The sequence below is a fragment of the Bactrocera tryoni genome, chromosome 5 (genome assembly GCF_016617805.1).
Source record: "Bactrocera tryoni isolate S06 chromosome 5, CSIRO_BtryS06_freeze2, whole genome shotgun sequence".
Lineage (NCBI taxonomy): Eukaryota > Metazoa > Arthropoda > Insecta > Diptera > Tephritidae > Bactrocera > Bactrocera tryoni.
Window position 1 is genome coordinate 12,548,822 of NC_052503.1, and position 13,208 is coordinate 12,562,029.

The window sequence follows — 13,208 nt, forward strand, 5'->3', positions numbered from 1 at the left end:
AATAATTTGCTTATAGTAGAATTAGTAAATCCACAAATTAGAGTTTTTTAGAAAGTTTTTATGATATTATTATAATTCATCTTCACTTACTTCAAATTGGTAGTTGTTGCATCGATTTCCAGCAGAAATCCTCGATCCTTATCATAGGACATCCATGAGTTAGCACCAAGTATACATGATTTCGATATGCTGACAAGCACATCCGGACTGAGTTGTAGAAATGAGCGTGGCGGACTGCGCGGTGCGCTCAGGAAGACAATTGGATCTTTTGGCGTTGACAGCTCGCAATAATATTGCACAACCTTATCGAGGAATTGCGTAAGATCCGGTCGTTTCAATTCGGCGCGCACCAGTTTGAGTGCCGTCTCCTCTTGTGTCAAACGACGCGGATGTGGTTCACGCAATAATTGTGATGGCACTTGACCGAAGTTGTTGATCATACCTTCAACAGCTTCACGTTCAACAGGATTGGTGATTTTATCCAAATCGACGGCACCTTCATATGAACAATAGTAAAAAACGTTGAGCGCCTCGACAGCTTTGGGGCCTTTCTGTTTGTAGCTGTGTTAAAATAAGGTTTTTTGAGACTTAATTTGCTGCCGCCAAATGTTTTGTCATGGAAATACTCACCCGAAAATCAAATCGATCCAATGATGCAGATTTTGACTGACATATTCCGATTCTAAAGCACGTCGGTGTATAGCTATAAACTCCTCCGGTGTGTTGGCCCATGTTGGCAGTATGACGTCATCCACTTTTTCTTTTGTTATTTGCAAGTGACCCAAATCAAATCTAAAGGTGGTAAATTGTTGTTATAATGTAATAAAAGAAGCATATTTTAATATAAACACACTTATTCTTATTTTTCAGAAATTCGGGAAAATAAAAGAATTCTGGTATCAGCTCCTTCACATCGTTCGGATTGTCCATTAACAATTTCCACGTTTGCGGTATTGAGTGGAATTGCCGATCGGCCACATCGAAGCGTCCACTTTGCAACTCAATATGCAGCGACGTAAATGGTTCCACGCGCAGCAAATAATGCAAAACGCCGCCAGAATTAGAGTAATGTGTGCCGTAATGGAATTTCGGTATCGCACCCGAGGGGTCTTCGAAGGACTCGTATTTGATGCGCACACCAGCCTCATTTTTAGGATTGATCTAAAGTATGTGAGTTACAAGGGAATAAAAGATGTGATATATGTATAATGCGTTTTCAAAGTAGCTTACCACGCCAACAGGCTTGGAAAGATCGCGAAAAGATTTCGGATCGGTTAAGTCTAAAACATCGCTGGTATAGTCGGACAATATCCAAGGAAATACTGGGTACTGACTGAGGTCATTGTAAGAGCGGCCTAGAAAGGAATGGAAACAAATTATAAATTATATAACTGTATTGAGTATTGTAAAAAGTGTTTGCAACAATAATAATTGATTTTTAACAAAATGGCGTCAAATATATTTAAGAAGGTCGTGTGAAAACCTTAACCCGATTGGTCCAGACGATTCGGAGAAAATTTCTTTACCGACCCTGAAAACAGGGTTTCACCAAAAACCTCATTTAAAGATTTGATTTGTTGTTGTTATAGCGGCAGAATTCTGCCGAATTGAGTTACTCAGATCCGCCTGTCGTGGGAACGGAAATTTGATTGGTTGGCTGCTTTCAGAGTCGGCTGAACCGATCGGCTTGGTAATCTGCACTCGAAATTTCAAAGGACAAAAAGCGTCAAATATATTTCAGAAGGTCGTGTGAAAACTTTAAGCCGATTGGTACAGACGATTCGGAGAAAGCTTCCTCGCCGACTTTGAAAACAGGGTTTCGCGAGAAAAACCACGTTGGAAGATTTGTTATTGTTGTTGTAGCGGCAGAATTCTGCCGAATTGGCAGTCCTTGACCGTATAAAAAATCCGGGTCCGTTTAGGTTACGTAGACCCGTCTGTTGTGGGAACGGAAATTCGATTGATCGGCTGCTTTTATAGTCGGCTGGACCTATCGTCTTGGTAATCTACTCTCAAAAATTTAAAAGGGGTTTTAATCGAACGCTGTTTAACTAAGTCTTACATATACCCAAAACTATTTGTCGAATAAACTTCGAATTTAGGGAATTTACTCAAATATATATGTATATGTAACGGTAAACTAGTTCAATCAAAGCATTGACTTACCAGCGATTGTATTCAAGTACATAAGATATTCGAAATTGGAAATCTCACGATTTACCCACTTCTGCGTAAGTCCCGAAGCGCGCAATAATTCTCCGGGAGAGCGACCGGAGCCGTATAAAATGTTTGGCGGTTGGAGGCTCAAAATTTTCGTAAAAACCTTATTGCGTGTCTACAAACAAATTAGAGAAATAAATTGCAAAATCTTTCAATTCTACCACTGGAAGCCTGTTTTATATTTCGATACGTAAACGAAATCGATTAATTTTGTTTCCGACAATTGAAATACAAAACACACTTAAAAATATCACCGAACCTCGCTGCAGCTTAATATGAGCAGTCGAACTCACCTTTGTTGTAAAATTGAGAAAATAACTAGTTTGATCGATTAAAAATATTTCCAAAGCGCTGCGCCGTAAATTGAATTTGCGCAAATGTACCTCACGTATTTTGCTGATTGGAAAGCTTTATCGAAGAAAATTTAATTAGTTTTAAAATTATTTTTCAAATCCAAGCTATTTTCGCATTACTCACCGAAAATCGTGTTTGGAGCCATCTTCCGACGGCGGACTCAAATCGATGAAGGTGAATAGCGTTTGATTCACCTCGATTTTACCTTTCACCTTCGTCATCAGCGTAATCAGTTCGCAGTCTTGTGAAATGACTGATTTTTCCAGTGGTACATCTTGCTGCGATTGCGCTTCAATCGATTGACGCAGCTCCTCTTCGAGCTGTAGATTCTCATCGTCTGCTAAGAAGTCACGTACAACGGCACTCTTAATTGTCGAGTCGAATTCCGAGATTTCTCTGAATATTCAATATTTTTTTAATAATAACTTATGAAATATTTATAATATTTCCTAAGCCCTACCTTGGATCATAGGCATTTGTGGCATTATCACGTAAATTCGCCGCATTCTCGTGCTTGTTCGGATACAATTGCGGCTCGAGTTTGAGACGCATGCGCGCGACATTCTCATGATTGGAGAGCATCCAAAACTCTTCTGGAGAATTACTGAAAGAGAATGTTTAGATTAGGTTGTAGGTTAGTTTACATATATTTATATTTTTAATAGACTGATATATTCGATTTCACTTTATGATTGCCAGTTCAGACGAACAAAATTTGAAAAGCAGAATAAGGGTTGAACATATAATTTAAAAAGTCAAAGAAGTTTTATTTGAGTTTGGATTCCAGGAATTCTTTTTATAAATCTCTTTTACCGGGGTGGTAAACATTTAGTCCAGTGTCATGCGGACACTCATCTAACACCTTTCCCTTTGGACCGACCCCGTCGAAACAGCACGTTTCTTGAGCCTTCCGTTAGATGACGTCGACGACAACCTGGCTAACCCTTACCATTCCAATGGGCAATAGGTACCCGTTATAACAACAACAACATTTAGTCCAATTGTCGAAATTTCGAAGAATAACGTTCCTCTTCTCTAGAGGAACCGGTCAATTACTAAAGAGCCACAAATTTCGCAAGAGTTATTTGAAAACAGACTTTGCACGAAATTTAAAGTCTCTTTTTGGAGGACATTTTAAGGATTATGAAAACTAAGAACTTAAGAACCAACCAAGAGTCAAAAATTTGAAGTCTCTTTTTGGAGGACATTTTAAAGATTATGAAAACTAAGATCTTAAGAACCAATACTTCGAAAACCGTGAGATCTTTCTATGAACGAGAGATAAGCTTTTATTGCGGAACTTACATAGGACAGTATTCGAAGTTGTAAAGCAGATAGACCTCATGCAAAGCTTGACTTAAGTAAAAAATTTATAATATAAAATTTCCATTAGTGTCTTCAACCTCTTCAAATATCAAAAAAAGGAAAAATTATTATTTTTTGTTTTAACAGTTTTTTTTTATTAACGATGAAAGTTTTCAACAAAGACAATGAGTTTTTCTAGTTTATTTACAAATGGATGTCCTCCGTTGAATTACATTGTTCTACCAATAGTTGGCGCGCACAGCGCTCCCAAGTCAACCGGCAAGGCAAGCAACTCAACAAATAGCTGACATTTCGGACAAGAGTGTGTCGGTACGTTGGTTATCTACGGGGTCAATGGTCAATCTTCCAAGCGGTTTCCTTTTGTTTAGACAACAATTGGAGCGGCAAGGGTCTTGGCGGCAACGACTGGTGCTGGAACGGCCGCAAGTGGGGCAGCAACAGCCTTGGCGGCGACGACGGGAGCAACAGCGGCGACTGGCACATCCTTTTGGACCACAGCGTTGAAACCGTTGATGGGATCAGCGTAGTAGTTGACAATACGACGAGAACCGTCGGGTTCGATGAGCGAGTATGAGCCACGAACGATGTCACCATCGCGGGTTTCCTCTTGGGTCTTGGAGTCACCGGTCAAAGCATCTTGTACATTGTAAGCGTAGGTGTATTGTGGGTGTGGGTCAACAATGTCGGAGGCGACAGCAACTGGAGCGGCGACTGGTGCGGCCAAAGCTCTAGCGGCAACTACGGGCGCTGGGGCGGCAACAACGGGAGCTGGTGCGGCAACAAGTGGTGCTGGGGCGGCCAATGGAGCGGCAATTGGTGCAGCCAAAGCTCTTGGGGCAAGGAGTGGTGCTGGAGCGGCGGCGTAGGTTCTGGCAACGACTGGTTTCACAATTGGTGCGGCAGCAGCCAATGGAGCTGGAGCGGCGGCAACCAATGGAGCAGGGGCGGCGTAACGAGCATAGATGGGACCCGATGCGTATGCAGCTGGTGCAGCGGCGTAGGCCAGAGGTGCTGGAGCAGCGGCGTACGCCAAAGGCGCAGGTGCGGCAATGATACCAGCGTTAGCAGACAGCGCCAAGGTAGATAGAACAGCGGCAAACTGTAAGGCAAAGTAAGTATATATATTTAAAATGTGTGAGTGTGTGGTCTTAATCCACCGGACGCTTGGACACTACGACGGTACTTAGAACCTTGTGGAGGCTCGGAACTGCATCGTTTACTTTTCTTACAAACGCGTAATCCAAGCATCCGTTGCCTTCGTACAGAGTACGTTACGAAGGATGTGGTGATTGTCGCAGGAGCTCAAAATACTTACAACGAATGGACTCATTGTGTGCTTAAGCTGATTAGATTCTCACTGTCGCTTGATTAAAACAAAACTGACATACTTTTTCCAAAATCGCGACGCTTTTTATACTTCAAAAAATTCCAAATGAGGCGCACGCGCGATGAGACCGCAGCTCTCGAAAAAAGAGAAGAAGACGATTTCCAAAAATTTGAATATTTGCATTGTAGCGGCAGCGCGCTCTTCCACACTCAGTTTCGAAGCTAGAGGTGTTGCGGATTGTACTAAAAATTGCTCTACAATGTTTTGTTTTGGATTTCGGCTTTTGTTTTTAACTATTTTTTTTTTTTTAATTTTAGCGAGCATATGACCTCTTCAATGCAAGCCATATCTCGTACACGAAGGGCGGGTGGCGTTAATTCAAGAAGCCAAACACGAAGCCCAACTACCAATGACCAACTAAAAGCGTTTTGAAATTCTGCTGGTGAATTCTGGGCACGTAAATCGGGTAAGTCAGCAAGGCAAACGCGTGAACACATACATTTCAATATTTATAACACATACACATGCACATACATACATTTGCATGCCAGTGCGCTTTCATAGCATCGGTTGGTTAGCTAGCAAACTGTGCGACACTCACGCACGTGGCTTGTGAGCTACCCACTCCAAAGGCCTGCGCGGTGGTGGCCGCCGTAATGCAGTGACATGGGGAACGACATCTAATTGTTGGAATCAGCAGCGCAAGCGCCAACGCATATCAATAATTGCAATTCAATGCAAGTAAAAATAAAAAATAATAAAAAAAAAATAAAAAAAAATAAAAAAATATAACAAAAAATAAAAAATTGTTTTTATTTTTATTTAATTTTTTCATTGTCTCAGCACTGGAAGCGTTTGGTATATAATAAATGCGTAAATCTGCATTAATGCACGAACCTACATACATACATACCTATGTACATACATACATAAAAAATCATACATATATAAATATGTATGCAGCATGCATTCCATTCAACGCTAGAAATTGCCCAAAATGTGAAATAAAAATTGCGATCGCCACGATAACGAACTAATTTCATTAAATCACTGAAATTTTGTGGGTTCAATTTAGCCATTTAAATGACTATTTTTGGCTTTTTTATCGCAAGCCATTTTGATTTGATTGGCGTAGTGAAAAATGGAAAGCTTCGCAATGAGTTGCATATTAAAAAAGAGGCTCAGAGCGAGGCATGTTGAGCATAGAAAATGTCAAGCAACAAAATAAAAATAAAATTAAAAAAAATTTAGAATAACGAAGATTGAAATACGCGCTTAAAACTGTTTAAAAAAGTAATGAATTTGAGGTATTCAACCGGCATTTGGTGTCGTAGAAATTGTGTTAGAGAACAATGAGGAAGAATTCGCAGGCGAATTTTAAATAAAGTTTAGTTTGCAAGCATTTTTGTGCACATTTTTAAACAATTATTTTAGCAGCATTTTTCTTACCATGAAATGTGACAAAAAAGTACCCGGAAATTGTAAATAAAATGCAGAATATTTGATTATTGATCAATATTTATTTTGTCGTCTTTAAAGTAATCTCCACCAGATGTAATACACTTATGCCAACGAATTTTCAAGACCTCGAAACACTTTCCATAAGCACTTAGCCTTCAGCTCCTTCAGCGAATTTTGTTTTATGAATTACCGTTAGATTTTTCCAATATTCTTTACGATACCAAATTTGAGACAAATTCTTTGTTCGATATATTTACACACTACTGAGGTGTACTGCCTTAAGCAGCTGCTGTAAAACAAACTGGTTGGCATATCATAAGCACTTTTTGGATGGCCTTCAGTTTCTTCAGCAGATTTTCCTTTACATATCTCTTCGATCGACAGAAAACGGGTTACACGGAGCGGCAATTTTTGGTTTGGCGAACAAGAAAAAATTACGCAGAGCCAAATCTGTTGAACACGGTGGTTCATCGATGGTATTCATTGCGTTATTGGCTTTAAATTCGGTCACAATCGTGGCTCGATACCCAAAATATTCACCATAATCATTCTAACTGATTCGCGAGAGATTTCGAGCTCTATTGCCATCTCTCTAATACTTGCCTGATGATTTTCTAACACCATATCCTTCACTTTTTTCATATTTATATCAGTTGAAGAGGTAGTCCAGAACAAGTCTTTGAAGGTTTTGTACCATTCGTAATCTTGTGTTTTTGATTAAACTGAATCACCGTAAGCCTTTTCCATTTTCAACGATTCCGCACACGAAATTCAATTAGAAATACAAAATTTGAGACACATTCTTTGTTCGATATTTTTATCCATTGTAAAAATCGCAACGCACTAAACAAACTGGTTGACAGTTCTCGCTCATATTTGGCATAGTAATTAAGGACGGTAATACCAACTTAGTTAAATACTTTTTTGATGTATACAGGTGCTTTTTTGTCACAATGTATCATTTTCGTTGTAAAATTGGTTAAAAACAATTTGTTGGGTCGCGACTAAGGTTTCAATTTAAATTCTCCGTCCCCTCAAAATCTCAGGATGTTGCTGACCTAACTTTTGTTACACCAAACCTAACTACTGTGAAGGATAGACTTTTTTCTATAACTATATTTGCCAAGTTTTGTCAATGGTGTGACTTGATTACTATTCCATCGTTTCTATGTTCCGAACGTGTGTTGGAAAGCGTCTTGCACAACCACGTTTTTTTTACACAAATATTTCAAACTTTGTGCTTGAAAAAAATTAACTTTCTAAACCGGGTGAAACCATTAGTGGCCGAAACCAGCAATTGCTGAAAAATCCCCCAAAATTTGCAATAAGACCGATTAAAAACTGTTTGAAAACCAGCAGCTTAGAAATTTTGCCTCGCCCGCATTATAGACCAGACCTTTCCCCTTCTATCTGCCATTTATTTAGGTCGACGAGACACGCCCCCATTGAAATACGGTTCACATCGAAATTGGCTACTAAAATTGGGTTGACCTATTTCTGACAGTTTTTTTTTTTGGGATCGAGGCCGCAAATTGCCAGATAAGATGGAAAAATGTTATAAAAATTATTTAAAAAGTGAGCAAGAGCCACGTGCAAAATTTCAGATCGATGTGTTAAAACATAAGAACTAGTTCGCGTATATATGTACATAGAAACATGAAGATGAACAGATTTAAAAAGTTCTTCTAAGATAGATTCACCAATCGCTTTATCGGAAAATTTGAGTAGTCGACCACAATAAGATGCAACGAGGAGTCAAATCCGCAACGAGGTGAAGCAAAGGAACAGGAAGACTTTGTTGGAAAGACCAGGTGGAGAAGGATCTGCCTACACTTGGAGTCTCCAATTGTCTCGGCCATAGAAAATTTTGGGTTAGTCGGTGATCCCTTAAATCGACGTGAAAGCTTAAAAAGGCTCAGATATTCAAAGTTTGAATTCACTTTCAAATCCAAAATTCATTACAAAGGATGGACAGTGCTTTGCGGTGATCAATATTTGAATGACATAATTCCCTCTTTTCGAAATCGCCTTCATTGCCAGTCATAAATCATTAAAATGGGGATGCAGGTTTACTAAAAGAAACCCATTGAAAATAGCAAATGAAGTGACTTATGACAATGCGTGCACCCAAGCTTATATCGGGTGATTTTTTAAGAGCTTGATAACTTTTTAAAAAAAAAAAACGCATAAAATTTGCAAAATCTCATCGGTTCTTTATTTGAAACGTTAGATTGGTTCATGACATTTACTTTTTGAAGATAATTTCATTTAAATGTTGACCGCGGCTGTGTCTTAGGTGGTCCATTCGGAAAGTCCAATTTTAGGCAACTTTTTCGAGCATTTCGGCCGGAATAGCCCGAATTTCTTCGGAAATGTTGTCTTCCAAAGCTGGAATAGTTGCTGGCTTATTTCTGTAGACTTTAGACTTGACGTAGCCCCACAAAAAATAGTCTAAAGGCGTTAAATCGCATGATCTTGGTGGCCAACTTACGGGTCCATTTCTTGAGATGAATTGTTCTCCGAAGTTTTCCCTCAAAATGGCCATAGAATCGCGAGCTGTGTGGCATGTAGCGCCATCTTGTTGAAACCACATGTCAACCAAGTTCAGTTCTTCCATTTTTGGCAACAAAAAGTTTGTTAGCATCGAACGATAGCGATCGCCATTCACCGTAACGTTGCGTCCAACAGCATCTTTGAAAAAATACGGTCCAATGATTCCACCAGCGTACAAACCACACCAAACAGTGCATTTTTCGGGATGCATGGGCAGTTCTTGAACGGCTTCTGGTTGCTCTTCACCCCAAATGCGGCAATTTTGCTTATTTACGTAGCCATTCAACCAGAAATGAGCCTCATCGCTGAACAAAATTTGTCGATAAAAAAGCGGATTTTCTGCCAACTTTTCTAGGGCCCATTCACTGAAAATTTCTTGATTGGACTTTCCGAATGGACCACCTAAGACGCAGCCGCGGTCAACATTTAAATGAAATTATCTTCAAAAAGTAAATGTCATGAACCAATCTAACGTTTCAAATAAAGAACCGATGAGATTTTGCAAATTTTATGCGTTTTTTTTTTAAAAAAAGTTATCAAGCTCTTAAAAAATCACCCGATAAGTGATCAGGTCCATGCCTTGGCGACTGGGTAAACTATTTCGCGAACAGGTTATACAATCGATGCCTAATTGATGCATTTTTAATAATGTGCCAATTTGGTCACACCAGAGCACTAGAGCACCGAGCGGCAGACAACAGGCAGCTGGCAACGGCAAATGCCGCAGCAGCAGCGACTGCGGCGGACGCAGAACAAAACCACGACCAAACAACTAAAAGTGCGACAAAAGTGAATGGCAAATGGCCACGGCGCTTGATTCTACATTGTGATATGCCGGCCGACGCGGCCCAAATGAGAGCACCAGCAGCCGCCGTACTGCCAGACACAGCCGCAGTCGCAGTCGGGCGTTGCCGAAACGTTTTGGCTCTGGCAAATCTTGTGCAATTATTCCTTTTATTCTTCGAGTTCGGTATGTGTGCTTTGATTTTGTTCGCATCTAGTAAATTTAGTTATTAATTCATTTGCAGGAGTAAGCAGCCATTAAACATTAAAAGGGTAAGGCGGGTGCGCGCATGCATTAACCGAAAGCACAAGTCAAGCATTTGTATGCGGCGCAAGTAGTGCATCTACGCGGCTATGAGCACAAGTGTGTGTGTGTTGTTGCGCGCCAAAATCGCTTAAGCAAATCTCTAAATCTCTAGATCGTAACGACATTTCCGCCAGCATAATGCGAGCGGCGTGTCACAACATCAAATGTACAAAAACAAAAACAAAAAAATGTCGCACGCCAAAATTGACATGCGTATGAGATGCGTGTGTTTGTGTGGGTGCGCGTTTTCAAGCAGTGCTTTTGAATTTGGGCAAAAGTTCTAATTGAAATGAGTTTGTATGCCCATCACGTAGTTGTTATTAACACAGTTACTTTGTTTGTTGGCAATAGAGAATTGCATTATTTTAGTTAGGAAAAACTATACTATTTCACATCAACATACAATGTATATACTCCAACTGTGCAAATGTCATATCTGCAAAACGGGTTCCACTAAACTTTCTCATCTGAACACCCGTTTGCACTTTTCTCTTAATTTTTTGGTGGTTTCAGGCTGACTCCGAAAACTTTGAAACACAACGTCAAATTGACTCTGCAGAAGATATGCCCGTTGGTGACGAAACATAAACACACGAGACACCTCAGTCAATTTATTTGTCCTAGTTGACACCAGGATATGGTGAATTCGATTCCCGAACCTATGACGATGAAGCGAACGTACCATTGCCCGACTATGAAGAAGTTCGAATAGCAATTACTCATCTGAAGAACAACAAAGTGACGCAAGCCGATGGATTGCCGGCCGAGCTTTTAAAACACAGCGTCGAAGAATATGTTTGGACGAAAGCATGCCCAACGATTGGAATTTAAGTGTGCTCTGCCCAATCCACAAAGAGGGAGATCCCACAATCCTTCCTCAATCTCGCATATAAGGTTCTATCGAGCGTATTGTGTAAAAGATTAAAGTCTACCGTTAACAAACTGATTGGACCTTATCAATGTGGCTTTAGACCTGGAAAATCAACAACTGACCAGGTATTCACCATGCGCCAAATCTTGGAAAAGACCCGTGAAAAGACGATCGACACACACCATCACTTCAAAAGTAAACTGACGTTGAGCAATACCAAAAGCTCCATCAGGATCGGGAAGGACCTCTCCGAGCCGTTCGATACCAAACGAGGTTTCAGACAAGGCGAGTTCCGATCGTGCGACTTCTTTAATCTACTCCTGGAAAAATAAATTCGAGCTGCAGAGCTCAATCGAGAAGGCGCAATCATTTTTAAGAGTGTACAGCTACTGGCGTACGCCGATGATATTTATATCGTTGACCTCAACATCCGCGCCGTTAGTTCTGCCTTCTCCAGACATGATAAAGAAGCGAAGCAAATGGGTCTGGTAGTGAGCGAGGGCAAGACGAGTGTCATTAAACAAACAGTCGTCGCACTCGGGACTCTCACGTCACTGTTGACAGTCTATCTTGGAACCAGTATTAACATCAACAACAATGTCAGCCTCGAAATCCAACGCAAAATAACTCTTGCCACTAGGTGCTACTTCGGACTGAGTAGGCCATTGAGAAGTAAAGCCCTCTCTTGAGGAACCAAGACTAAACTCTACAAGTCGTTCATCATTCCCGTACTGCTATAAATTTATGGCCCTTTGGGCATTGGCCAAGGCGAATACCGCAGCCGAGGGAACGAATATACGACAATATTGACATAGTTCAGCGACTTAAGAGACAGCTTGCTATGTCATATCGTCCGAATGTATGAAAACACTCCAGCTCTGAGAGTATTTGACGCAGTACCCGCCGGGGGAAGCACAGGAAGATGAAGACCTCCACTCGTTGGAAAGACCAGGTGGAGAAGGACCTGGCTATACTTGGAATCTCCAATTGGCGTCAAACAGCGAAAAGGAAGAACGAATGGCGGTGGCTTTTATTATTAAGAGAGAGAGAGAGAGTTAAGGGGGACTACAGCAGTAAGCAGTGAATACCGAAGAAATAGGTACTTGTGACTAACCGAAATTGCTTTTAAATTAATAGTAAGCTAGAAGTCGTATAGGTAATCCTATGATGGGTCAAGTGATATCCATAACATGAGAACTGCGAAAAATCTCTTCTGGAGATAACATAAAGTGCGGGCGTCTTAATTTAACTACAACCTACCTACCTACTACAAGTATAATTAGCACATAATGTGACTATAAAAGGATATAACTATTACCATTCTTTGCATTGCCTTTTTCTTATAATCAGGTTAGGGACTCACTGCTAGGTAAATAAATAGATTGTATACAATTAAAATAGCATTTAACATTTCTACCAACTCGGCTGGTAAATAGTAAATGTGCTGAGCTGACCACACATTTTTTGCGCTATTCGGCTTTGGTTTAGCTAACTTGCGAACTATTTAAACCTTTGCCAATTTCCGAGGCCAAAACATGGTATTGGAAAGCTCGCTCCCGCATGACGCCAACACCTTCGCTATCAAATGAACCGGGGTTTGCTCAGTAAGTTCGAGTAAATGTATATTATACATGATAAATGAATATATAAATGTGTAAATATGTGTTACTTATATAACTAAATATATCTACATATGTATATATATATGTTATGTACCATTGTATTTTTTGCTTGTTGTCACTAAGCAAGTATGCTTACTTTTTGGTATTTGGCCAATACAACACAAGGTCGTCGGTTTTTATTAAAACCGTCACGTCACGCACAATAACATGGCCTAAACGTAACATAATATGCAGAAAATAAAATAAACAACAACACAAATAGCAGCAGCAATTGTGTCGGGAATGCTAGCCTTTTTGGTGTTGTTTTCATTTTGCTGCGCATGCGTACATATTTATTTCCATTTAAACGCCGAAAGCGTGATTGACTATTGAGATAACGCAAAG

General features: G+C 40.2%; 2 protein-coding genes across 3 annotated transcripts in view; both read right to left on the reverse strand.

Annotated features, from left to right (window-relative positions):
- LOC120778928 (neurobeachin-like protein 1) overlaps positions 1 to 13,208 on the reverse strand; it is a 101,359-nt gene that overhangs the window by 26,591 nt on the left and 61,560 nt on the right. For both annotated transcript variants that reach the window (XM_040110973.1, XM_040110975.1), the window contains 8 exons: positions 3,035 to 3,178; positions 2,698 to 2,970; positions 2,514 to 2,628; positions 2,167 to 2,335; positions 1,231 to 1,355; positions 854 to 1,161; positions 631 to 792; positions 91 to 561 (listed from right to left, as the gene is read on the reverse strand). In XM_040110973.1, coding sequence (XP_039966907.1) covers positions 91 to 561; positions 631 to 792; positions 854 to 1,161; positions 1,231 to 1,355; positions 2,167 to 2,335; positions 2,514 to 2,628; positions 2,698 to 2,970; positions 3,035 to 3,178 — 1,767 coding nt within the window. The remainder of the gene's footprint in view (positions 1 to 90; positions 562 to 630; positions 793 to 853; positions 1,162 to 1,230; positions 1,356 to 2,166; positions 2,336 to 2,513; positions 2,629 to 2,697; positions 2,971 to 3,034; positions 3,179 to 13,208) is intronic.
- LOC120778930 (larval cuticle protein A3A) lies at positions 4,101 to 5,291 on the reverse strand. The gene is made up of 2 exons (XM_040110977.1): positions 5,216 to 5,291; positions 4,101 to 4,999 (listed from the first exon to the last, which is right to left on the reverse strand). The coding sequence occupies exons 1-2, from the start codon at positions 5,228 to 5,230 to the stop codon at positions 4,265 to 4,267; spliced, it is 750 nt and encodes a 249-aa protein (XP_039966911.1). The 5' UTR covers positions 5,231 to 5,291; the 3' UTR covers positions 4,101 to 4,264.